General features: G+C 41.1%; 2 protein-coding genes across 6 annotated transcripts; both read left to right on the forward strand.

The window, feature by feature from the left end:
* Positions 1-1,378: 1,378 nt before the first annotated feature.
* On the forward strand, positions 1,379-9,237 carry ehhadh (enoyl-CoA, hydratase/3-hydroxyacyl CoA dehydrogenase). 3 transcript variants are annotated; one of them, XM_025063542.1, is made up of 8 exons: positions 1,384-1,523; positions 1,670-1,825; positions 1,888-2,073; positions 2,166-2,335; positions 2,640-2,751; positions 3,655-3,759; positions 6,714-7,055; positions 7,830-9,237. In XM_025063542.1, the coding sequence occupies exons 3-8, from the start codon at positions 1,992-1,994 to the stop codon at positions 9,080-9,082; spliced, it is 2,064 nt and encodes a 687-aa protein (XP_024919310.1). In that variant the 5' UTR covers positions 1,384-1,523; positions 1,670-1,825; positions 1,888-1,991; the 3' UTR covers positions 9,083-9,237. The 3 variants fall into 3 exon arrangements, with proteins under 3 accessions (XP_008326988.1, XP_024919310.1, XP_024919311.1); XM_025063543.1 differs by having other exon boundaries at positions 1,670-1,782; positions 1,970-2,073; XM_008328766.2 differs by lacking the exon at positions 1,670-1,825 and having other exon boundaries at positions 1,379-1,523; positions 1,970-2,073.
* A 498-nt stretch (positions 9,238-9,735) lies between these two features.
* Positions 9,736-25,570, forward strand: zgc:162707 (UPF0524 protein C3orf70 homolog B). Of its 3 annotated transcripts, XM_025063544.1 has the most exons (4): positions 10,851-10,956; positions 15,857-15,995; positions 16,559-16,636; positions 21,918-25,570. In XM_025063544.1, exons 3-4 carry the CDS (start codon positions 16,624-16,626, stop codon positions 22,613-22,615), a joined length of 711 nt encoding a protein of 236 aa, XP_024919312.1. In that variant the 5' UTR covers positions 10,851-10,956; positions 15,857-15,995; positions 16,559-16,623; the 3' UTR covers positions 22,616-25,570. The 3 variants fall into 3 exon arrangements, with proteins under 3 accessions (XP_008326990.1, XP_024919313.1, XP_024919312.1); XM_025063545.1 differs by lacking the exon at positions 15,857-15,995 and having other exon boundaries at positions 10,823-10,956; XM_008328768.3 differs by lacking the exons at positions 15,857-15,995; positions 16,559-16,636 and having other exon boundaries at positions 9,736-10,956.
* Positions 25,571-27,132: the final 1,562 nt, after the last annotated feature.

A 27,132-nucleotide genomic window follows, 5' to 3' on the forward strand; every position in this document is an offset into this window, starting at 1 on the left:
TTTCAATCGCTGGATGATTCCAATGAAAAATATGTAAATAATATGTAATTATTATTATTATTAATTTACATATTTTTCATTGGAATCATACAGCTTTTATTCAAACTATTGATAATTTTTAAGCGTCTCTATCCACGTTTGGGTTACTTTTAGGCTTATTTGTCGTTTTTTCGAAATAAAAAAACATTTTTGCACTTTTGCACTTTTTGTTAAAGTTCATCCTGGCTTTGTTGTCGTTTTGATACTCAAAAATCCTTTTGTCAACACATTCAGACTCTCCTACAGAAAACAGGGTATTTTTTGTTAACTAACATCTATTCCTAGGTTTATGTTTTGGGGCCGTTTTCTATTGTACTAAACTTTTATGTGGATAATTCGAGGCTATCTCAATCTAATTTTAGGTATTTTGTGTTGGTCTTTTATCTTTATCTTTTACAATCCATCCATTGTTGTGATGATGAATGTTGTTTTGGTGACACTATTCAACAGCTATTGATATAGTAATTAGTTTAGGTTTTAAAGACATTCACAAGTGTGGCTGTATGTGTCTTTGATGAGTTCTGGCTTTGATGATATTATATGACATCATCACACTGGTGATTGGGATAACAAATGATGGTGTTTAAATTGTATTTCATGTATCATCAACATGCCAACAATGATCTTTTTTTACACAAAAATGTTAAAATAAATGTTAGAGCTCATTACATTAAAATATATACAAGTAAATGTACTGAATTATATTTTAAGAATATTGTAAAATGTTTGATGTGTAAATTAACCAATAATTTGTATTTTTATAGATTCATAAAACATTTAAAATATTATTTAAATAACATATATAGACTATTGTTTTGTATGTTCCAAAACACAATGTAGCAGCATTACCAAACGATCCATAGATGAGGGAGTTTGAAACTTACATCAACTACATTAATAGTAGGCTATTAAGAAATGTTTACACACGAAAACAAATCGTATATATAAGTAAATGGTGTTGTTCGGCTTCAGACCACGAGGGGGCAGTGAACTCTCACCACCCTCTAGTAGTCCTTGCTAGTACAAAACACTAGTACAAAAGTTAAACACGCCCATAAAATGTCGGTAGCTACAGGGGTGTTTAGCTAAAAAGAAAAATCTGTTTTGGATGCAAGCGTGTGTGTTTTACCCGATCAAATATGTGCACAAAGAATGCGTATTATATCATGTTGCCGCGAGTAAAGCAGAAGTCAAAGAGCTAAAGAAGAAGAAGCATATTTGTAATGGCCACATGAAAGGTGTTACGTTTGTAATTGTCAGCGTAACCAGTTGAATAACAAACTTTGCGTCCGGACTCCATAGTTCAGAAGAGAGGAGTCCAAAGTCTTTCTTCGTCGACTTTTCCCCAGAAGCTTTTTCAAGAAAGCGAAGACGGACCTACAGAAATTGTTTTAGAGCTTCGCTGTCGCCATGGCTCAGCTTTCATATGTTTCAGGCTCCGTGGGTTTGATTACTCTCCAAAATCCTCCTGTCAACGTCCTCAGGTGTGTTCAAGTTATACTTTAAACAGTATGAAGTGTTGTGTTGTGTTGCGTTGCGTTGTTTTATTCACTGTTTGTTTATTGGTACGTCCTATACAAACCATATGTTTGTTTTAAATTAGTTTTTATATTTTTGTGTCATGTTTTAGTGGTGAAAACTACAATTTATCTTTCTGCCCCCGGACTAGTTCTAATTCTGGATTATTCTTCGTGGTCAAGTCAACTCACGTGACTTTTAACTTGTTTATAGTTCATTATCACCGTAGGTTATTTCATTAGTTACTTTAATGATAATGACTTAAATTATATACATGTTACACAGCATTAACTGTATTTGGGACTGATATTTTGGCACGTAAACATGTGAGTATACATGTTACACAGCATTAACTGATATTTTGGCACGTAAACATGTGAACTGTTAATGTTGGTTCACGTCCTTTGTACAGTGCAGCAACCCGACAAGGAATCATGGAGTCCATGAAGAAGGCCCTCAATGATCCTAAGGTGAAGTCTGTGGTTATATGTGGCCAGAATGGAGTTTTCTGTGCAGGTATTCACAACTGCTTAAATTTATTTTAACAAACTTTATTTATTTTCTTTGCATGACCACTTGTATGTATTTTTGCCTGTCATGCATGATAGGGGCTGACATTAAAGAGTTTGGTCCAAACATCTCCGGGCCTTCAATTGTACCATTAATCTATGACATCGAGGTTGCAAACAAACCGGTGGTGGCTGCCATAGAGGGGAGCGCTTTAGGAGGGGGCCTGGAGTTGGCACTGACCTGTCATTATCGAATCGCACACTCAAAGGTCAGTTTACTTTTGAATTTCTCTCAGTTTTAAACCAAGACTGTGTTAATGAACAGCTTATTAGACTACAACATGTAACTGAAACACACACCAAAATGAATAATTTGTAATTAATGAAACTATATCAGGATCTAATTATATTTAATGTAATCCTGTAATAATGTTTTTCTGTATTACCTTGCATATGTGCAAATTGTTTTTAACACTTTAAAGGCGTACTTGTTCAGTAAAGACACTGTTAGAAAATTAACATATTTAAATTCTATGAATATGTCATATCCTCCTTTTTAATGTGTCTTCTCAGACCAGACTGGGTCTTCCTGAGGTAACTCTGGGTTTGCTGCCAGGTGCAGGAGGAACTCAGTTACTGCCGAGGCTCATTGGTATCCCAGCATCCTTAGAGCTCATAACCACAGGTACTGTATATGAGAATGGATGGGTTTACATTTTTATATGAATAGTTCTAGGCCAGGGCTCTGCAACCTTCAGCACCAAAAGAGCCATTATCGTCATTTTAGCAGTAAAATAAATTCCCAGAGAGACCCATAAGCAAGTCGACAATATAAAAGAATGCATTGCACAAGTTACATTCTACAAATGTATAAAGAAGTACAGAGAGACAGGTGTTGACTATTTATATCTACATGCAGGCAATGATTAAACCAACACAATGGCATTCAATATTTAGTATAACAAATTCACTTCAGTGACTTCAACTCAACATTGCTTGGTTTACCTTAAAATCTCAACACCTGATTGTGAGTTTAGAGAACCACAAGGGAGCCACAGGTTGCACAGCCCTCATCTGGGATATAGCTATAAGATAAACTGTCGTGACATGACAATGAATGCACTTATCCAGTAATCTCTTAAAATGATCAATGATCCACCGTGGTTGGTTAAATGTCTGTTCACAGTGTTGCTCATATCCAGGCATGTTTTTGTGTGTTTTATTCCTGAATGTTAATTGCATTGCGTTGATTTGACATCTATGTGTTTTATTCCTGAATGTTTAATTGCATTGCGTTGATTTGACATCTGCGATACAGCTGTGTGACCAGTAGATGTCATGAGCGTGACAATTTCTTTGTCCAGTGAAGCCTAAACCATTGTGTGCCTATTGTTCCCAGCAAATGTCATTTTATGGCTGTTTTATGTTTTTTTTTTTTTTGTCGTCGTTTAAAAAAGGCCAGAGTCACATTAGGGCATGTTGGGCTGATGGGTTGTCTCCTAAACATAAAGGTCACAGAGATGCTCCTATGTTCTTGCCTAATAACTTCAAATGTCATGTCAGTGATGTCTCTCCATGACTCCCACAGGCCGTCACATCACTGCTGCGGAGGCGCTGCAGCTTGGACTCGTGGATCATGTCACTCAGAGTGACACGGTGGATTCAGCTGTAAAGTTTGCTCTGAGTGTTGAAGGTGAGTTTAAAAAAAAACCCCAAAAAAACAGAAGCGATGATACCAAATGGTAAAAAATCTTAATCACTGCTCTAATCATTAACACATGAGAAGGAGCAAAAAAAAATCCTCCAAGAAAAGTTATTTTTGGGCAAATCAGACCTCAGGAAGTGATGACATGTAGGTTGTGGAAGCCAGTGGAAGCAGAGAGCACGGCAGGCAGATCTTACAGCACGTAGCCATCAATGTTTCATGGCTCTGTCAGATTTGCTCTGATGTCTTCACTGCTTTTGCTGTATTATTTAAAAAGGGTGAAAAGGGACAAACTTTCCCAGAATATGAATAATTTGGCCTCAGCAGCTTCAGCAGAAGAGCTACATTTGTCCCAGTACTTTGTTTAATCGGATTAATTTACACATTTGTTTCACAGCCATGTCATTTAGAAGAAGCCATTACACACTCTGTGTCATGGATGAGCCATTCAGATAATCTTCACTGACAGTCCATGGTTAGTAGGCTCAACTTGATGTGGAGTTAGATAAGGATGTTTTCAAGTGCTATTAAGATGAGATCACCATTTAATTTGCAGCCATTTTGACATTTTGTGCATGAAATTAACATGTGTGGACTGATACTTTTAAATGATGAGGATAATTAACAGCACTTTGATGTTTCCCCTCTGTGTTCAGTCTCATTAGATATATGTTGGATTAATGTACATGTTGAAGTGGGAGTGATCCTTTCATCTCACCCAAATCTACATTAATAGATGTCAAAACATCTTTAATCTCCAGAACCAGCAGGACTTTCGGTTCAGCGTACACACATCTGAGCGTTGCTTTTACCAAAGTGCTTGACTCTCAAAGATGGGAACAAAGATAAAAATGCTGTTTAACTCTAGACGCTCCATTCCTGAGGCATTACAGACGATAGTTTGTGATTTTAAAACAAACAGCGCTGTCTTGTGCTGTTAAGAAGTACTCCTCCCACACTCCATTGCCAAGATGATTTTGAGTGGGTGAAAATGTGAGTGCTATTGAGGCTGAAGCTAGCTTGAGTCAGTCTGCAGCACACAGAGGAGGGATATCTGGAACAGACAGCCCACACTTGCACTGATTAGTCAGATGAATTAAAAAATTGCAAATGTGTATCTAATTTTCTAATGTCATATTATGAACCTATTAGCACAGCTCCAAAGTTTGAACATTGGGTTCCACTGAAAAATGAAATACAAAAACTGAGGCTCGTGTGCGTTTGTCAGGCAGGTCAGGAAATATTGGAGGCTCTAGGCTTAAAATATCTGTAATTGCACTTAGAATTCCTGTGACAGAGCCTTTAATCTTTCCTTCTAATGTGAAGCTCATTTTAACAGTCGTAGAAGAAAATGTCCATCTACAACTGGCTTCTGTAATTGGACACATTTTCCATGTCAAGTGCTATCACTGTATGGTCTTTTTGATCACACATGAATCAGATAAGTATCATTATTACAATTTTTGTCTAACTTTGCTAAGTTTTAACTGGTAAAACAATAAAAGTAACAGATAGCCCACAGTGTAGCAAAATAGATAAAAGAACAATAAAAGTAACAAACAGACAGCCCACAGTGTAGCAAAATAGATAAAAAAAATTGAAAAATATCTTTATTTAAAAAAAAAAAAGTATACACGCCACACGTGCAGAGGTTAGGGTTTCTTCTGTGGCTGGGGTTGTTTTTACTCTGGTGGTTTTAACATCTGTGTATTTGACCAGGGCCTCCCACTCACTCAAGTACTAATCCACAGATTAAGTACTGCAGTAAAGCTCTATTTTAGTACACTGTAGTACATCAGACTCACATTATACACATTTGAATGGAGCACATAAAAGGTTGGTCTGTTGTGATCCAGTGTTTCAGTTCCACTTTGCTGATCTATTGGTACGAAGAATGACATCAGACAAGTCAGACCAATGAATTCTTCTGCTCCGTCATTTAGTTTTGCCACAGTGACCCAGTTCCTGGCTCAGACTCACTGCTGCGTGTTATTTAGTGCAGCCATCAGGCGACTTTGATGAGTGACACACGTCATCATCTCAGAGGAGACAGAGATGAGAATTAAGATGCTTTCTCCATGACTTGAGCGGCGACCTCCTTCTCCCTCATCTTCTTCACTCTCACTAAATCTCAGCTGACAGGAACTGCTGTGTACTAAAGTTCCGACATTCCCGTAATAATAAATCTCCTGGTGTTTCCTGTGAAAGATTGCCACATTGTTGTGTCAGTCACTGCTCACAGTCCAGAGACTTTTTTCACTTCACTTTAGATCGGTTATTTCAAGCTGAATTGTAACATTGCAACGATTGACTTCCACAGAATGTCTTGAAAATAACAGCTTTTTGAAGACTCTGGGATTTTCAAGTTTAAAGGATGGGTTTGTTTAAACCACAGATTTCAACCCTGAGTGAGTGCAGACGTGAAGAGGTGGAGTAAATGGGGAAAATTGCATCATCCAGTTTAGAGCTGCGGGCGTCAGTGAACAGAAAACACACTCTATTAGAGAATGTGTGAAAAAGAACGTCAGGCTGTAGCCAAACAAAATGAATTTTCTTAACAATCCAGAAAGTGTTGATCACAAAGGTCTCAAAACAAAAAAATCTCCCGTTCTCACCCCTCTCTCTGTCTCGCTCTCACTCTCAAAATAGTAACACAAATCCTACAAAAACATGACATCACTACAATTTTGTTTGCTCCTCTGCATCATGACAGTAGCTTTTAGAAAATGTCAACAGTTGATGAAATTCATTTGTAGTCGAGAGACGGCACTAACGTTTCTAACAAATGCAACAAAGTCCTAAATAGCTTCATTTATTTGGCTGTTGGAGACCTGGCTGACATTCCTATGTTGCTGCTACATCCTTCCAGCTTTGTTTTACTCTCTGATGTGAACATCAGTAACAGGTAAGGAGTTTCTAAGGAGTTGTTTTTTTTGTTTTAGGTGAACCACTGGACTCCCGTCGTATCAGCAAACGCCCCTGTCCACACCTGCCCGATTTAGATGCAGTGTTTGAGGCGGTGATGCAGAAGGTGCGACAGAAATTCTACGGAGCCATAGCACCGATAGCATGCGTGCAGGCTGTGAGGGCAGCGGCCACGCTGCCGTTCTCTGAGGGCATGAAGCGGGAGCAGCAGCTGATGTCCACTCTCTTCACATCAGGACAGGCCCGTGCCCTGCAGTACAGTTTCTTTGCTCAGAGAGCCGTGGGCAGGTGGAGCATGCCCAGTGGAGCCAGCTGGAACACCAGCAAGGCCAGGCCCGTCCACAGAGCAGCTGTTCTGGGTGAGAGCCAAAGGCTTTTTAATTTTTGATTGTCCGAGCTTTTCATTTGTGTTACATGTTCGAGATTTTTGTTGCCTGTGAAAAGTACAGAAAGGCCTTTTTGATTTTCCAGCTTGGTGTTAATAGTTTAACTCTCCGTTCCCTGCCGGGAGAAATGGTTTAATTAGACTCTGGATATGTGAAGCTCAGCAGCTTGTTTATAAAATTTGAAACCTTTGGAAACCGATAAAGCCATAAAACTGAAAATATTTATAGTCCAACATTGATTTGTTTTTAGTTAACATAAAAGAAAAAACTGTTTTTGTTTATTAATTATTGGCTTTTTCACCCCCAACTCCCCTCTTTCTTTCATCTTCAATTTCTTGTTTTCCCTGTTGAGTATATTGCTTATTGCTACAATCTATGTGTAATTTTTTTTTCAAATTTGAGCAAAATTGTATTTATCCTTTGTCTTTGCTAGTTTGCAGCCCCTTTGCTGTTGTATTTAATTGTATTTATCCTTTGCTAGTTTGCAGCCCCTTTGCTGTATTTTGCCTTGAAAGTTTTTGTTTTGTGATAATTCAACATATACTTGAGGTACTTTTACTTTTTTTGTCCAGTTAACAGTGTATGTTACCTAAACTTGACCAAAACTTTCTTACAGGTACTTTTACTTTTCTTGTTTACCTAAACTTGACCAAAACTTTCTTAATCATTTACAGTTGCTTTATTAATCCACAGATAAGCTATCGTGAAATTCTGACTGTTGTCATCACTATGTGATTGTCTCCTCAGGTCTTGGCACCATGGGTCGAGGCATCACAGTGGCTCTGGCTCAGGCAGGTGTGTCTGTGGTCGCTGTAGAAATCCAGGAGAAGCAGCTGAACGAGGCCAGAGAACATGTGTACGCCACTTTAGAGCGAGGGGCTCAGCAAAGTGGTGTGAGCCCTTCCTGTGCGAACATCACTTACAGCCATGACATCCAGGCTGTGGCAGATGTCGACCTGGTCATTGAAGCTGTGCTTGAAGACCTGTCTCTGAAAGAGAAAGTCTTCCAACAGTTGTCTGCCATTTGTAAACCGGGGACGCTCCTGTGCTCCAACACCTCCTCACTTGACCTGAACTGCCTGGCCTCTCAAACCAAGAACCCAGAGCTGGTGGTGGGGATGCACTTCTTTGCTCCGGCTCATGTCATGAAGCTGTTGGAGGTGGTGTATGGATCAAAGTCATCGCCTGAAGCTGTGGCCACGGCCATGCAACTAGGAAAAAAAATGGGCAAAATCAGCGTTGCTGTCGGAAACTGCCGGGGCTTTGTGGGAAACCGGATGCTAAAGCCTTACATTGAGCAATCTTACTTCCTGTTAGAAGAAGGGGCAACTCCTGAGTTAGTTGACAAAGCCTTGGAGGAGTTTGGGTTTCCCATGGGTGTGTTCAGAATGTCTGACCTCTCAGGGCTGGATGTGGGATGGAGGGTCAGAAAGGAAGACGGGCTGGCAGAGCCTGTTGGGACATCAGGTCAGATAACCAGACTGCGTGGAGGGCGCAGGTACTCACCACTGGGTGATATTCTCTGTGAGCACGGAAGATTCGGTCAGAAAACTGGTCTGGGTTGGTACCAATACGGTAGACCTGGAGGTCGAGTTGCCAAATCTGATCCCTGGGTTTTCAACCTTCTGGAGGAGTACAGAGCCCGGCTTGGCTTGACTGCACGTCCCATAGACCAACAGGAGGTGCTAGAGCGCTGTCTGTATTCTCTGATCAACGAGGGCCTCTGCATTCTAGAAGAAGGATTTGCCTCAAGCCCTGAAGACATAGATGTGATCTATGTGTTTGGATATGGCTGGCCCAAGCACCGTGGGGGTCCCATGTTCTACGCCAGTATGGTGGGGTTGGCCACAGTCTTGGAGAGGCTGGATCACTACTACAGATCCAACCCTGATGTCCCTTCACTGAAGCCCTGCAAGCTGCTGAGGCAGCTGGTGGCCAGTGGCAGCCCTCCAGTCCACAAGTGGAAGGAAATCACCAAGAAAATTCAGAACCGACTCTAACGGTCATTAGGGGCATAACGGTAGACAAAAGCCGTGGTCCGTGGTACGAAAAGAGACAAAAAAATTTCTCATTTCTGAACATGAGACAAAATGGCAAATATTCAGCTTAAGTTTGGAAAAAAATATATAACAATTAAATAATAATCTATTCTGCAGCATGCCTCATGGCTCCTCTGTTCTCACACTGCTTCCTTCAGCTCCTCTGTCTGTGCGCATCACATTCATTGAAGGACACTTTCACTTTCACCCATATTCTGATGACGCTGTGTCAAGTGGGACGTCACGTTGTCTTCGGCCCATTCATTTCCCTCTCTCCACTGCTACTGTACTTTATGACCAAACATAGTGTTCCCAAACAGCAGACCTGAAGGAGATCACTTCCATTCCATAAACGACACTTGTCTGTGCCAGCCACTAATTAGATTAAAATTGTTGAGCAACTAAATGACTTGCACGTCCAGTGATTGGATCCCAATTACAGTTTTTCAATACAATGTGTCATGGCTGGTATTTGCAGTGCTGCTTTATTCCAGTGTTGGTGACACTGGTGCTGTTTGAAGACTTGAGAGTTTTTTTTTCTCCTGAGGAGGTACTTGGTAGAAAGAATTTTGAGAGTCCCTGCACTGGAGACTCCTGAGGAGGTACTTAGAATTTTGAGAGTCCCTGCACTGGAGAAGAGTTGTCTTCTGGTTTATTCCAACCGTTCCCTTTCATATCACAATGATTAGTAACAACAGCACGCGCTGCTCTGGTGAATATTGAGTCCGTCAGAGAAAGTCTTTCCTGCAGGCAGTGGAGTGAGGATGTTCTTCCTGTGGTGTCTGTTTTCTGCTGATTCAGCTGCAGTGACAGAGGAGGGAGCCGAGACACACGAGTCTCAGCTGCCTTTTACAGAAATCGATGGTTTATTCCCCCTCAGCTCAGCAGAGCACAGATGTGACAGCTGCCACCTAGCGGCAGAAAGCTGCACCCAGCAGCTGGATTATGGATTATGGCCCAGTCCATTGTTTGCTTGGATACTTTTCTATCATACTGTCTCTTGTTAAATTAATGGTGATTGTTTTTGCTTAAAGTTAAAAAATCATTTCCGAGATAAAAAATAAATAAAATTAGGGTTTGTGACTTCCATGTTTTTTAGACGTTTTAGAATAAACCAGAAAATTGCACATTTCCAGGTCACTTTAGGGATGAACTTGTTTGAGATTTGATTTTTTTTTAAAGGATTAAGGCCTTAGTTGTTTTTGTGATCGTGTGTCTGTTTGTGTGTGTGTGTGTCCACAGCCGCTGATTCGTGTTCGTGGACTCCTCCCGTTGTGTGGTGAAGTTCAGCTGCGCGCTGTTGTTCTGTACGCGCGTCACCGGCGCACAGAGGAGCTTCACGACGCCAGCAGAGGATGGAGCGATCCGAGGATAGCGACTACGGGAGTTCCTCGATCTGAATATGACACTATTTGCCCTTTAGTCCCATTATTGTTCTTCCTTCGCCTGAGCGCTCGCACGCAGCTGTCGTGGAGCCGCAGATTCAGCGCATTCTTTCGCGTCCTCGTCTTCCCCTCTCTGGAACAGATTCCTGCTCTCGGCTTCGCGGTGGACCGTAACAACCTCAGCTGGGTCCTCGACTGTGTGGTAGCTTCACTCGGACGGAGATCTGTGCAGTTCAAAGCTCGGTGCTGATCCAGGAAATGTTGTCATGGCCGCCTCGGGAGCCCATAAGTGCGCTAAGAGTGAGAAGTTGGACGAGGCGCAGGCTTTGGCCAAGAGCTGCGCAGGGAGACCAGACTTCCTGCCCTGTGATGGACTCTCCATCTGCGCTACGCACAGCCACGGGAAGTGCTTCAAGCTGCACTGGTGCTGCCACTTGGGCTGGTGTCACTGTAAGTTTGTTTTAAGTTGATCTAACGGCTCGGTCCATCATTGGCACTGACAACACGGTGGAGAAATGTACTGGATCACCGCCATGTTACGAACGTAGAGGCATCAGATCACTCCATGGCTACACACACGCTGACAGTCAGCAGTGGAACAACAGCCAAGTGTTCTAGATATTGATCATTGTTGACAGATGTAGGTCTTTTCAAACTAGGCGTAATACCCCCGCCACTCACCCCCCCCCAAAAAAAAAAACATTTAAACCAAATGTGGATTTAGACTTGTTTTAAATCATTTGTATTAATTTTGAGTTGATATAAAAACTGATGAGACCGTAGTCATAATCTTTACTTATATATTAAAGTAAGATAAAAATAGACTTAGCTCTGGTAATAGTTAGTTTGTGTGACGTAATGGCGACGGCAGATATTAAACGATGAGGTTAAACTTGTTCAGGTTAGGATTCATATCGAAAACACAATCTAAATGTTTTATTTATTAACATTTCTGACATTTAAACCCCCCCCTTTTTTTTAGAAAACGTCCAAACCTTAATCAGTCCTTAAATCGTACTGTTACTCAGTTACAGTTGTTGAATTTAAATAGGTAAATTTGGGATATTGTTCACCAGGTAAAAGCAAATGGGAGCATATGTATGAATACATACAAGTATAGTTTACACATACTTACGTACATATAAATGTATTTATGCATATATGTTTATATGTAGTACATTAGAAACAGCTTATATTTATAAAATATGTAGTAAAATAAGATTGATATTTTTATTAAGTCACTATTATTGATTAGTGATTAGAAATACACAATACAGTTTATCATATTATTTTACAAATATACATGATGTACTATGCAAGTATGTACGTCTGCTTTTTAAACGAGATTATTTTTGTACATGTACACATTGCAGGTTAAGTTGTGAGCTAAAACGCATAATTAATCAGAGTCAGGATTGGAAACGCTTGATCCCTGGGGGAAATTGTTAAAATGCAAATATGCAAAATGCAAATTGCTGTAGTTTTTTTTTTTTTGACCTCTCAGATCTGTTTGTATTCAACTCCTTCGAGGAAAATTGGCTTGATTTACATGTGCTGCCTGTCACAATAACTGAGGCTGAATACTTGTTTTCTGAAATGTGCAACTGGAATAGAAAATTATAGAGGCATTCTGCTAACGAGTCCTCTTTTAGTCACGTCCATTCATCAGACGGCAGATGTCGAACTCAAGGCCACCACAGCTTATTACACATATGGTGGTCCTAAAATAAAAGCCTATTGCAGGGCTGTCAAATTCAATCACTCAGGGGCCAGGAATTTAAAACACAGTCTGAGCTGCAAACCGAACAGGATTAACATTTATTGAACATTCTACAACTGACTAGTGCTTAAACTGTTACGTTTCATCGTAAAAATATCAACGTATATATTAAACTCTGCCCCAATTGTCCCTTCTTGGAGATTATGGGATTGACCGTTGATGCTTCCATTTGTCGAGATGCTGGGAAGCAGGATCAGAAAGTTAGCGTGAATTATGGGAATTAAACACACATTCGATTTGACCTTGTTACTAAACCAATCCACTAAACATTACTCTAGACCCTATAGCAGTGATCATTAACTGATGGCTTGCAGCCCAATTCTGGCCCGCAGAACCATCCAATCCGGCCTACGAGTAGATCCCAAAATTATTAGGATCAAAGAGAACAGATCTAATGTTCCCGACTGGGAAAAACAACAGCTGAGACTTAAATAACTCTCAGTAATCCCTATCATTTATGGCTCTGTTATGACACCACACTGAGGTCATGTCTCATTCGATGTCCCAACACTCTGTCCATTACCAGCCTTGCTGTCCTTCTCATCCATTTAGCCGTTAGCACCCAGGTTTCTACACCAGTCCTGTCACGTTTCCTGAATAATCATTTTCACTTCTGCTTCAAAAGCCTCTACATCTCAAACACAACCATCAAAAGATGATGTACTGGACTCTGTGTGTTGCCAGAGCGCTGGCTGTTTAATGCTCTGTGCCACAGACTGTGACTATTGTTCAGAAACCATTTAAAAAAAAAAAAACCAACCTCCCACATCATTCCTTCTCCAGGCTGAACATTGACACTCTTGTTTGTTCGTAGCCCATTCCCTAGACGTCCAACAGGGTGCTCCCTAGGACACTACCGTGTATTATTCCACTGCTAAAAATAGTCCTAGTGAAATTTTGCAGTTTGTGTGTGACCCAAAGACTTGCTTTAGTAAGAAGGAATGGGCTTTGGTTGGAAGGCTGCAGAGCCAGGAATTTGGATGGAGATGAACTGGAATGTCTCTGTGGAATTTGTTGGCATAATTGAACAAAAATTAATAATGCCAGCTTTGTATTTAATAAAAAGAAAAAGTGATAGTGTGCACATATTTGGGCCACATGGCAGGAGAGTGGTTGTTGCTCTTGCTGATTGGGATGTGTTTGAGTTTTCTCTGGGTTCTTCGGGTTAATCCCGCACTGTATAAATCTGAAGAATTAGGTTAATTGTTCTCTTTATATTGACCGTGGGTCAGGTGTGAGTGTGAAGGCTTGTGTCCAGGCTCTATCCTGCCCTCTGCTGAATAGGTTGATCTCCTCTACAAGGCTGAAAATAATTAGGTGTAATGTTCTAAATAAATCAGTCCCAACTGCTTGATTCTTTAGGACAACACAGTTGCAAGAAGTGTGTATTTCATAACTTGAAGACTGCAGGTGACTCCCAGAGATTGGAAAAGAGTTAGAGGAATAGAGTTTGTAATTGTTTGTTTATTTACAATTTAGAATTTCTAAATAAATAGAGTTTGTAATTGTTTGTTTATTTAGGAAAGGGGTGGATGTTGCATAGCCCTTGGAAAGACATTTTGAACACGATTGAGGCAAAACAAAAGCATGGTGCAACAGTAGGACTAATAGGACAAATATATATCTTTCTTTACTGTCGAGTAAAACAACAACACTGTGAGTCAAAAGCCGTGAGAGTCTTCTGTCAAACTGAATCCATGGCACAAGGCTGCAGCTCCAGTCAAACACCATTTGCTTTTCACTTTGAGAAGTGTCAAAAGTGTGTTTTGCACCTCTGAACCTCAGACATTTCTTCTCCATTTGAACGGTGTGACACTTGACTCCCTGCAGCTGTGCCTGAACTTGACATCATCTTCATGTCTATGTGTCACCCCCCCCCACCCCACGCACCCCCCCACTGCCCCCTATTGTCCTCCCTTCTCTGACTGCCCTGTAAATCCTCATCCTCTATGTAAAACACAATCAGCATCCACTCAGCGCCACCATTCAGCCAGGGCCAATGCTGTGAGACTGCACTGGCCACATTGTAATCTTTTCCGTGTAATCATCGGATTTAGACGCCAGGCCCCTGTTCAGAATGAGCCGAGTGATTTGAAATATCTGATGTAGCAGAAAAATGATGAATGCTGCTAATGCCAGTATCTACTGTGAACCACGTCCAGGATTTGTAATCCTGGGACTGGAGTCTGTTCAATGTTGCATCATTTGTAAAAATTTAGACCTGCTCTTGGCTTATGCTTTAAAATATTCATCACTTTCACTCAAAAAAAGGTGCTGTGCAGTGAACTCACAGCCCTCTGTGACCGTTTCGTCAAGGGTTTTATGTTACTGAAGAAGGCAGCAGCTACACCACAACAGAGCTCCTCACCTTCACACCAATTTGCTCTGTAATTCACAGATTCCCCTTGCATGCACCGGGGTGAGAGCAAACCAGCTTCGACTGCTGAATCAGGCAGAGACAGGACGCCCAGTGAGACACGCAGCCTCGGCAGCTAGCTTCCTTCTGCAGGCAGTGCTCACGCCCCTTCCTTTCAGAGATTCATTCTAATGCTGGATTTAAAACAGCCACACAGTTGATCTGCTCTTATCTCGTCCCATTTCCCTTTAGAATGTGCATTGCAAGAGTGCTTCTTTTAAATTACATTTTTAATAGCTTTCCACAGACGCAAATATCAAAGGTCATTTGGCTCGGCATTTTAATTTCTCAAACGGTGCCTCAGTGCTCGTCGTTTTTTTGTTTTTTTTTTACTGTTACAAACACTTCTCAGAAGAATTGTTTGTATGCTCACAGGTTACACAACAGCTTTGCAAGCTGAAGAAAAATGATCTAGTGATTTTTATTTAGATGCAGCTTTGGTGAAGCCTCCGGCAGAGCAAATGTGGAAAACTGGCTTGAAATGTAGGCAGAGGCGGCGTTCCCAGCTGGTGACAACATCAGTCCAAGCCTCTCATTAGTGATAATTAGCTGTGTTTAGTGTCACTGCCAATATGTCATGACTGATGAGGCCTTTTTTGTGTACAGCAGCGTTGGAACCACCTGGTCTGAATGTTGTTTTTTTTCTTCCTACTGATTCTTTTCCCACCACTGAGTGATTACAATTACCAGGTGGAGCAATGAGTTGGTGATTAAGAAAATCTAACAAAGGCTTCCTCCGTGTCCTCGTCACTCTGTCGCTGAAGTGGTAGCGCTCGGTTTGGCCAGTAGAACTTTTTTTTCACCTGGGTTTTGTTTGGGCCTAATCAAAAGATACTGCAGTGTTGAATACTGAAATACTTCTCCCGTTTTTCAGGGACAAATGTGTTGCTTTGCCTGAAAAGGATCAGAGCAATGATGAGTTTTATAATCAATTGCATCATTTTTTCATCAGTATTAATAATTTGTTATTTGGATTTGTAACAATATGTAAAAATATGTCAACTACCAACTGTCACAGACTCAGTGACAGTGACTGAGCCTGTACTGTAGTGGTCAGGGTTATGGCCTGAAGTGATGGCCTCTGGTGGAGGAAATGTTGACATTCACTCTGTGGAAAAAAAAAAAATTTAAAGAGCTGCATTGTTTTTCACAAGGCTGACAAACCAAACAGTGGAATTCCATTTTGGCGCTCAGGAACGATCCCTGCTCCTGGGAAAAGGAAACAGGAAAGGAGTTCCACATGCCGTTGGGTCAGCGCCTTCCCCTCCCACTGAAACCTGAGCCCTTGTACATGTACGTTGAGTTTTCCCAGCTGTTGACGTGTGACTACACAGTATCCAGCAGCTAAATCGTTGTAGCGGCAGCTGAGATAACACATAATAACAATCTATTAAGCTGTCTACTGTATGTACAGTTTATACAAATGATACATTCTTCATGCACTTCTGTGTACAGTGTACTGCATTAGCTAACACTCGTATACCATTACCCTGCGCATATGTGCTTTCATAACCTATGCTTTTGTTTATTCATAACCCTTCTGCTGTGTATACGCTTTTGATTAGATGATTAAAATAACTGACGTGTATAGTGATAATGACGCTAAATCAGATTGAAAGCAAATTAATGAGAGATTTACTTGGTTGGTCAACAATATGTTGTATTGGGTTTTTTTTACACACCATTCTGCACATTAGGACAGCTGGTGACTCAACCATTAAAAACGGAGCGGGTGTTAATTGCTCGCACCTTTGATTTAAGATGTTGTTAAAAGTACATAATCTCTCTAAGACGGCTGTGTTGACTCATCCTCACAATCTGTGGTATTTATCATCAACAATCCTCACTTTTTTCAGTGTTTTCCCCGCGGCTGCTGCTGGAGTCGGAACAATGTGTGAGCAGCTGAACGTTGCGCAGAGTGATGCTGGAGCTGTGTGAGTGAGTGAAACGCCGATGGTACGATACACGCTACATTATTCAGAGAGACTACTGTCTCCTGCATTGAACCAGGCTGTGAAGTTGTTGGCCAGCCTCAGGCCTGAAAGAGAATAAAGGGAGCGTGAAAGCTGGAGAGTAGTGGAAACAGCACAAGTGGAGCAGAGGAGCTCCTCTGTAGCCACTACCTTAGAGAGTCGTCTGTGACTACTCAAGAGTTAGCTGCCCGACCTGCTGCAATCTCAGTCACCTCCGAGGATTTAAATTCTTTTAAATTATACGTTAGCAGGAACAGAGGGATTTATCTTCATTTTGCAATGGGCAAAGAGATCCTAGAACCCAGAAAAGCCTAGAAGATTACTACAATAACTACCCTTAAGGTGAAGGTAAATAGCTCTGAGCAAGTGAAATTAAGCTAATATCTAGAGTTTGGTGAAAGTTACTTTGAAATATTGTATAAAAAATAGTCAGAAAAAAAAACAATCAAATAGAAAGTTAGAGATAAGCAAGGAGTAGGTAAATTATTTGGTAGATGTACAGTAGCTGTAGTAAGTTAGCATAAGATTAGCCTACAGTACAACTAGCCAACAGTTTTCTCAAAAGTTAAACATCTCAAAAAAAGTTGCAACCATGTATGAAATGACAAAGTAGGGCAAGAAAATGACTTATTTTTACTTTTATATTTATACCCAAACCTTGCTCAAAGTAGCTTTTCTTAGCATAGAATTAACCAGGCAAAAACGTAAACAACAATTAGCATATGTTAGCCTGGAATATGGTGGAAGATTATTTAAGTTACCCAGAACAATTAGAAATGTCCAGGTAGGCTTTTTGAGCACAGACAAAAAATATGAAAGTTAGACAAAAAAGCCTGTTATTATCTGAAGTCTAACCACCGCACCATAAGCTGTTAGCGTCTTAGCTGCAGAAGCACAGTGTTCATTTTTCAGGCTCGTTATTGTCCATATTTAAATGTATCCAACAGCAGCATTTGCACTGCCGTAGTGATGATGGGCCTTCTTCAAGGAGAAGTTAATGTTAAAATAATAAGTTGTTTTTGTAATAAAGGAAACCATTTACTCATCCCCGGCACATTATTTTTCCACGGCTTTGTGTTGTGGTGGTGTGTCGAGGCTGCAGACGGTGGAAGGTTATTGTCTGTGATTCCTCCAGTGCTGATTTTGTCTCAGTATGATTATTTGATTCTGCAGCAGTGAATCAAATTGCTGACATTTACTGCTGAGATTGGTCTTTTGCCGATGATTGCTGCTGTAACTCAACTCCAAATGTCTTCGTCCAGTTAGCCCGGTGGACAGAAAATGCACTGCAGGAGACTGTGACGGTGAAAAGTTAGGTGGTCTTCACATTTGTGTGCTATATTGGATTTTGCGAGGGGTTCTTCCCTTAGCCTTTTGTTATTGGATTCTAAAGGTCAGCTGTTTTGACTGGGTAATATGTCTCCTTCTCCTGCACTGACACTGTTGGTGGTGTAAACAGTTAATCAGAACCAAGTGTGTATCGATTCACTAGTAATTAAATGTCCCTGATATAAAAGCAGCCGACAGATTATTAAACTGGGCAGCAGAAGTATTTTTTAAGGATTCCTCTGTCTCTACATCCCTGCACCCATTCATTAGTCCATCCATCCCTCTCTCATTAATGACATTCCTTCGAGAATGCCTTAAAGCAAGAAACGTCCAACATAGAGGCAGAGTACGGCACATGAACAGGTTTCGCTTGGTCCTTACAATCACCTTCTACTGCTCTTACACTCTTCCTTTGCCATTTCAAGAACTGTATTCACACCTTAGCTCATTTACTATGTATTTTAGCATCAAGCTAATGTTTACCAATTTGTATGCATTTGTATTTTTAGCATCAAGCTAATGTTTACCAATTTTGGAAAGTTTTAGTTATCCAGGTGTACTGTAGGCATTCTTTTTGGGGTTGTGGGTTTTATGAAATTATCACTAAAGCATCTGTTATGAACAAATGTTCATTTGTAAAAATGCACAAATATGACACAAGAGGTAGATAGCTTTCTGGTTATGACATTATTAGGTTTAAAGACTCAAATACTCTGTTTTCATTAGATATTCCTTGTACTAAGAGATTTGCAGTACAGGGATCCGTTTTTCTTTATACTGCATATCAGCTGCATATCAATGAATCTGCACCCGGAAAAAAAAAAGGTTTCTGTCAGATTCTTGTTCATTTCAGTTGTCAGCGAACAGCCTGAACAGAATGACATCACACACATCAGTGGTTCGTGTGTGGATTTTTCTTGTGCTTTTGTGATGTGTCAGCTGCTCATTTAGATGCCTGTGCAGAAACCCCTGCAACTTCCTACATGTAACCACGCACGTGTTAGACCCAGACCTTCCTACATGTAACCACGCACGTGTTACTCCTCTCATAAAATAATTGGTGATGTGATTAAGAACTGTGCATCTTTAACATCTCTGTTTGCCAGTTAACCACCAGTGCTCTGTGTCTTACCCTCCCCAAGCTTTTCTTTTTTTTTTTTGATCAGATGGATGGTGTGTCGCCACTGGCAAGAAATTAAATCATTACTTTATCATGTTTATGCATGAGTATGATACAAAAAGGACAGGGAGCTTCTTGTAAAAGAAGTGCTCCATAATGGTTCTGCTGCTCTTACTGCTGTGTCCAATCAATATGCATGAAATATTTATTTGAAGGACAATTATTATATATAAATAGAATACATTTTATGTGTAACACAACACAAGAATATTTTGGACGTCGCAGCAAAAACAATAATGATAATGATAACATGAAGTGTTTAGTTGTACACAGCTCTTTTTTCAATTCCCTGTTTTCCGACAAAATGGCATTAAACTCACTGAACGCCTCTCCAGGGAGGAGCAGTGATATTTCAGACAAAATCATTTAACATTTCAAAAACCCAATTTAACTCATCAGACAGTCTTTGTGTCTGCTGTGGGGCCAGTGAGGGCAGCCAGTGTTGGTATGGTTTTAATTCTTCTATATGCAATTTGTTTGCCTTTCATCACCCACTTAAGCATCTGCCCACCCCTCAGTGCTGCTCTCTGCATTTGAAACTGCAGATGGATGAATGCAATTAGATGTAATATGCAAAAAAAAAAAAAAATGTCAACACGTTGCCCTCTGCAGTTTTAGTGCTCATTTACTGCCTGTCTCTTGTCTGCCTGAATGGTCTTGTCTCGGAACACGGACCATTGGGTTTCTCTCATTAAAGTCGAGTGGTGATGATTTGTTCTTGTGCCCATGTTAACATGGAACCCCTGCGTTTACTAAGTGTGCAAACATCAAGTCTGTGCCACTCCCCTACCGCCCCACCCCCCACATCTTCAATTTTGTTAGGGCTTTCAAGATTAGGAGATTTGTGATACTGTTTATAGCAAGTAGCTACCTGTGTCACCTGCAGGGGCTGCTAAAAACACCCTGTTGTCTTAGTTGAATATGTTGATCCACAGTAATTGTTTTTTTTAAATCTAACAAGATAGTGTGTTCACCCCTAGCCCCCGCCCCTCCCCTCCCCCCACCACTACCACAAATAACTCAAAATCATTGCTTCACATTTCATAGCGCCACTGATACCTGTGCTTTCCCTGGTGGCACGCAGGGAAATATGAATTCTGCTGGGATTTGTTGAGTTCCTAAATAGTGATGTTAGATATTTTTGCTTGGCTTCTGTCTGTGTGGATCGACTGTACGGTGTGGCTGAAAACCTGTCTTCCTGTGGTCAGCTGTACTGGGTGGTTGAACCTGGAGAGTCAAATATCTTTGGACGTAGTATGAGGTGTTTGCTGGTGTGGTTCAGTGGTAAATACAATGAAAGGCAGGAAGAGAACAAAACAACAGAGAAGTAGGAAGTGAAGTAGAACACATTGTATTTTGGGTGGAGGAAACAACAACGTTGCGAAACTGAAGTCATAAAACAGTCCAGCAGTTTGGTCCACTTTCAAAATTGCACTTTGAAACTGCAGTCCATCAAATGAAGAGGTAAAACCTTCAGCATGTTCTGCCTAAAAGTTCCTCACACTTTCTTGGTGTGAAAATGCTTAAAGAGTATATGTCGTACCAAAAGTAGAGTTTTTTTCTGGTCCGACCTTATTCTAAGCTTTCATTAACCTCTCGCTTCTTCTTCTACTGTATTCCTTATTGGTCTTTCTACGTGGAGTTTGCAAAATCTGGGAAAAGTCAAATTTGATTGAATGGTTTTTAGCAGGCAGAGAAACAAAAGACAGGGACACAGAGTGAGAGGAAGTGATGCGTAGGCCTGCCGTCTTCTGTAGCTTCCTCCTCCTTGGGGAGCCAGTTAAACACACACATCTGAGCCATGCTTTTCAGGCAGCCGTGCTCGGAGGAGGAGGCAGCCAGTGGGTTGTTTCAAACTATCATCTGGGAGCAGTCATTTTGTTCACCGACAGCACACAAGCTGCCAGAGTTTGGAGTCATGGCTCTAATGGAAGGGTTGTTAAATTTTATACCGCCACGGGCTTTGTCAAGGTCAATTCTATTGGTTCAGAAGCAAACATTCAGTAGGCAGGACATGACATGGTAGTAGTTAGTTTGACTAACACTGGACTTTCTCAATAGCTGTTAGCCTGTTAGCCTGAAACTGAATTTCTCTTACTTAGACATCTAGAAGGCAAGGTTGAAAGCTGACTTGCTCCTGTGTCTTTACACTGAAGAAGTCTGTTGGTAGTCTGTGCACGGTGACAGTACCACGAGTACTTCTCTGCACCACCGTATTCAGTAGCTCCCATTTCACACAGGGAAGAAGGCTAATATCCAAAATGTAGTATACTGGCAGGCACACTATAAGTATAAATATATATGTATGTATATATGGAGACAGTGCACCTTACATTACACTGGACAGGCTAATATCCAAAATGTAGTATATATGTATGTATATATGGAGACAGTATATAAAATTGATATCTTTAACTGTATACATGCAGTTTAGTCATGTTAAAATAAACTTACGTTGTATTGTTTTCAGAGGATAGAGCTGATAAAGAGCTAATAAATCCAAAGTTTGTTCGTTGCTTAAACTTTCAGGTGAAACATAATTGTTAATATTTCTCCTGCACCAAATCATGTTTGCTCCATCACAGCTGCCTGACTGAAATACTGATGAACAAACAAAACACTGAAAATGAATAGTATCTGAATACAATCAGATTGAAAGATAAATATATCTGGATGTTGAAATGTTCTTGAATGTGCCTTTGTTAATGATGTTTTCTTTATTTTGTTCTGCAGGTAAATATGTGTACCAGCCCATGACCAATGTATGCCATCTCCCAAGCACAGCGGTGCCCCCTGCTGGCTCAGAGTACAGTAATTCCATCAATCTGTCCGTCTCACTGGCTGAGCGCTTCCTGAAACTGGCACCGTCCTTCCAGTCCCCTCCTCCGTTGGAGTCGCCCAAGTACTGCGTGATCGCGGACCTGTTTGTGGACGACTACATCGTTAAACGCATCAGTGGGAAAATGTGCTACGTGCAGCGGCCACCTCCTCCCATACCAGAACCTCCTCATCCTCCCACACCTCCACCACCTGCTCCAGCCCTCCAGTCTCAGAAGCCTCAAAACCCTGCTCCACCCCGACAGACGATCAAGCCTACGCCGTCGACCAAGCAAACGCCCCCACCTGGCCGTGTGCAGTCAGTGAAGCAGGTAAACAGTGAACACAAACACCAATCCCCTGTGGACAAGATCAAAGGCCCCAAAATGGACCACTGCTCCTCTCCGTCCAGCTCAGAAGACTCTGGTATCAACGCCCTGGGTCTGCACTACTTGGAGTCCTGCGAGGAGGAGGAAAGTGAGGAGGAGGAGGACGGACTGAGCACAGATGGAAACTCCAGCCCTAGCAGCCTCTGGGATCAAGATGACTGCTCCGTGCTGTCTCCTTCCAAGTCCATGATAGAGATCATTGAAAAGATCGAAACAACTGTGTAACTGTCGTGACGTCCACACGGACACCAGATGTCCAGAAGTTTGATATTCACGGACCAGTAGAAAACAAAGCATGTCCCTAATGCTGCAGCAGGACAGTGAGGTTCTGATTTCAATTTACTTTTCTTCCAGCAGGCGGCTGAGGACTGTACGTCCACTCTCTCTCACAGCCTCTGCTCCGTCCACGTCCCCTGCATGGAGTGACTTTTTACAACCTATTACAGTGACGCAGAGTATATAGAGCACACTCATACTGTATCAAGCACACGCACAGTGGCCCAGATGGACTTTTTCCTACATAATTACACAGTGAAAATCTGAAAAAAAAAAAAAAAACGAATCTGAAGAAGACCCAGATTAGGCCTGTCATCATAACGTCTCCACCTGAACAACACGTTGTCCTTGGATGGACAAAACTCTGGATTAGCTTGTGGAAATTTCTGAAAACGTTTGCATAAGTAGAGAAGTGTGTGTGTGTGTGCGAGTGATATGGAGACACTGTCATGTGTACAATGCCATGATGAGCCACATACAACTTTTTCATGTCCAATACCGATACCAATCCGATACTTTCTTTTCTTGTCCAGTATGTCGCCGGCTGCTGCTAAGGCGATGGTGTCCCTGTTTACTCCGTGTCACACAAAGTTAAGATGACCATTTGGGCTGAGGTGTCAGATCGGACGGCTGTAGTTGGTTTCTTGAGGTTCAAGCCTGAGTATCGGATTGAGCAACCCCTTGTTTGGAACCATCCTTGGTTTTGCTCTTTGTGGGTAACACTGTAGGTCATGGTAGGTAGGTTAGGTTGTGGACTTCCAAAGTGCGACTTTACAGTTGAAACAAAACTACAACAGAGTAGCGTACTGGTGTGATTAGCTTGTCCCCCAGTCCATGGTTGGGTTGGACCAGGAAGTACAGAATTGTGCTAGGGATCTGTTGACACCACGTAGTAACGACCGCTACGACTGGACACTGACACAGCCATTGTGACGGGCCTAATGGAAATTACTTTAGATTGAAAGTGAAAAAAGGTCAGAAAAGTTCTTACTTTTCTGACGCTAAATGTGTGCAGAGGAGTTGTGGGCAGGTTTTCAGATAATTACAGGGAAGCAGTTAATGTTAGGGCTGTGGCAGTCAGACCTTATTCTACTTCAACATTCAAGTAGCAGATACGTTTGTCCTCCGGTCAGTGCCTCCACCCACCCACACACACATTAGTAATTCTGACACTTTAGTATAATCACCACAAGGCCAGCTACCTCTCCTGGGCCCAGAGCACTTCAGCCTTTTTAACTCCTTAATTCCTGAACCCTGAGCTTCTGTGACAATTCTGCAGTTATCATGTAATTTAAAAAAAAAAAAAGTGTGTGTGCCTGCACTTTAGTGACAACAACGTGAGGAGTTGTTAAGTAGGACAACGTTCGACAATCACAGATCACACAAGCACATTCCTAAAAATGACAGTACCTGCGAGGTACCAGCGAGGACCAAGGACACACACTGACAAACACAGACACACACTGAACTGAACTGAACTGAGTTGCTGTCCAGTGTTTAATGGGTCGTTCAGAAAAACCTTTTTATTGACCTCCATTAGCCGTCAACAGATTAATTAGTGTGAACATATCTCTGGCACAGCTACAATAACAACACAAAGAGACTAATACAGCACTCACAGTGAGGAGGTAATATATAGCTAATATATACATATGGGCTTTCTTTTACATTAATGTTCTTATTTTCTTTCTGTCTGAGCGGTAAATGATAAAGACGTTAAGAAGATTCTGCGCTAGCTTAGACTTATCTCAGTTCATACTTGTACATTGGCTGAGAGAAAGGACCTCTCTGGGTGATTCCAACCTTGATCTGTGTTGTTAGAGGTCTAGAAGTACTGTGAGGGAGTACTGTCGTTATCAATCAGTAGTTGGCGCTATCGTCCTGCTGGCTGTGAACAAGACCCAAATGTTACAAAACCCTGTGTTTTGCTCAAAATATCATTCCTCTAACAGTGCAACATGAACTGCTTGTGTAAAAAGTAAACAGACGTTCTTATATCACACTTTTGTTTATTCTACCACAGTGTTTCTCATTAATTGCCGAGAATGTGGCGGACGTATAGGTGGCGCTGCAGTGTCAGGAGCTTTCCTGGCTGCATCTGGCGCGATCTGATGATAGCAGTGGCGCCAGTGCAGAGTGTTGGGTAACAGTGCAATGTATGTTGCAGATCACTGCACCTGTCAATTTCTTACATATCTGTAAACCAAGCATTAACTGAGCATCATGTTGCATTATACTTGTAATGATATTTTAACATGTTCTTAGTTGCCAACTTGCCTGTTGGATTTCTTATACAGTAAACAACAGGACGGCAGGCAGTGTCTGATGAAATGTCCTCTTAGTTTCTCTCAACAGTACTCGACGTCTAACAACAGAATTATATATTGTAAAGGTCCGGAACTTTATCACAAATTTGAGAAAAAGATAGCACTTGGTATGGAATAGGATCCTATGTAGGTGTTTTGATGTTGTGATGGATATAATGTTATACACTCAGATATGACGTTAGTAAGGTAGCCCATGATTAGTGAGGCTTGTTTTCTTTTTTTAACCCCATTATTAATCAGCTTTTATAGAGTTCTTTCCTGCAGATCTATTATCTAGTTCAAGTTAGCACTTCACAGATATGTATTGCTACAATGCTACAAGCACTTGATGTTTAAAGAAAATGGCATTTTGCATGACTGCAGTTGTTGCAAAAGTCCCTCCATTTCCAAACTTCGGTCTAAGAACTTTATGATTCTGTGTTTAAACAGCGTAGAGCTTCAGTCCGTTCAAATTCAACAAAAATGTTTGTTATTCAGGGACATCAGATGACATCATACTGAATGCAGTCTCCCTAAATGCAGTTAATTATGTCTTATTGTTACATTATTTTCATATGAATAAATCCTTCTGAAAGTATTTTCTCTCTTGGTTTGAAATGTTTGGATCGTTTCTTTTATGTGAAAGTTTAACTTGTTCTTGAAACGAGAGCAAACGTCCTCCGGCTGAGTCAGTGATGACTAATACTCCGCAGAGGTTTGAGATGAGACACACACTGAAATGGAGTCATTACTGTGGCCGTTGTTGTTTGTTGTTTCTGAAATTGTCTTGAACAAAGTCCTTTATGTTTATTACTCAATCTGAGCTTTGGTTTTTATTTTTTTGCCCGTCCTAGGTTTTTTTTTCTCTCTCAGAAATACCATGAGGGAATCCTTTCTAATCCAGAGAATTGTCTGTGTTGTTTGCATTGTCACAGTAAGTTTGAAAATTGTATTTTAGCCTCCTGGAATTTTTTTTTTTTCAAGTATTTTGTGGGGGAAAAAAAGTCTGATGCCTGAAACCCTCCGCAGAGGCACAGTGGTTTGTTTATGTCCACCCCTCGGTAACCTTTTCTGAAAAAGTGAAGTGTTTTGACAACATGAAGGTGAAAAGTTAAAAGTGTAGAAGTAATGTATCAGTACAAGTGGAGGTTGTTGTGCTTCTAAACCTTGTGGTCTAACTTAATCCTTTCTCTTTTCTCTCTGTGTCACTGTCCACAAACATTCTTCTCCTCTCCGTCTGTATCTGCTAAGGACAAAAGATCAGGTGGACGCTTCTCTCACCACGACATCCAGGCCTGATTGATTTCTGCTTCTTCCCTCCTGCGTGGAGCCCATCGATTTGTTGTTCTCTGACAGTGCAAAGACAGAGAGGAAGAGAAGGTTGGAATGAGATACTAATCAGTTTATATGAAAGTACATCATCCATTCTGCTCATTGTTGAAGAAGTGTGCAGCCGACTGGTGGGAGAGGGAGGCAGTTGATGAGAAAAGTGTGGAGGAAACACAGACACAGAGGCAGAAAAAAAAGGAACGGAACTGAAAAAATGATGATGCAAGCTGGTGTAAAATCCTCGACTGGACTGGGTGCAAGAGTGTGTGTGTGTGTGTGTTCTTGGTGTAGATGTACTTGTGGGGTCATGGGGTTTTGGGGACATTTTGCAGGTCCACACGTTTTTGGAGTTTGGATTAGAATTAGGGTCAGATTAGAACCAGAGTAGGAAATAGGATCAGGAGCTAGGTCTGGATTATGTGTCACAAAAAAAAAGAAGAAACAGTTGTGTGTGTGTGTAAAGATTTTTTGGCATTAGATTCAGACAGTTCCTGAAGAGTCAAATAACAAATCAATTCTGCAAAGTCATTCAGCTGGCTGGTGGACTTAGTTTTCACACACACAAAAAAATCTCCTTTGTTTTATAGACTGCTTCACAGGCTGCTCCAGCACAGCAAGTTTCTCCATCCAAACTCTAGTTAATACCTGGATAAAACCCGGCTCCTGTAGGTGAGTTTAACAGCAGAATTAAAATGTAAAAAAACAACAACATTTAGACTGTTTTGAAGTGTAGCACCTGTCTGAATAGAAATCTCACTAAATCTCTCGCTCTTGTTTTTGTGTATATTTTGAAAGTAGATCGTCACCGCACTGCCGTTTGTCAGTTTGTCA

This window comes from Cynoglossus semilaevis, chromosome 16, assembly GCF_000523025.1.
Source record: "Cynoglossus semilaevis isolate Cse_v1.0 chromosome 16, Cse_v1.0, whole genome shotgun sequence".
In the NCBI taxonomy this organism is placed as follows: Eukaryota; Metazoa; Chordata; class Actinopteri; order Pleuronectiformes; family Cynoglossidae; genus Cynoglossus; species Cynoglossus semilaevis.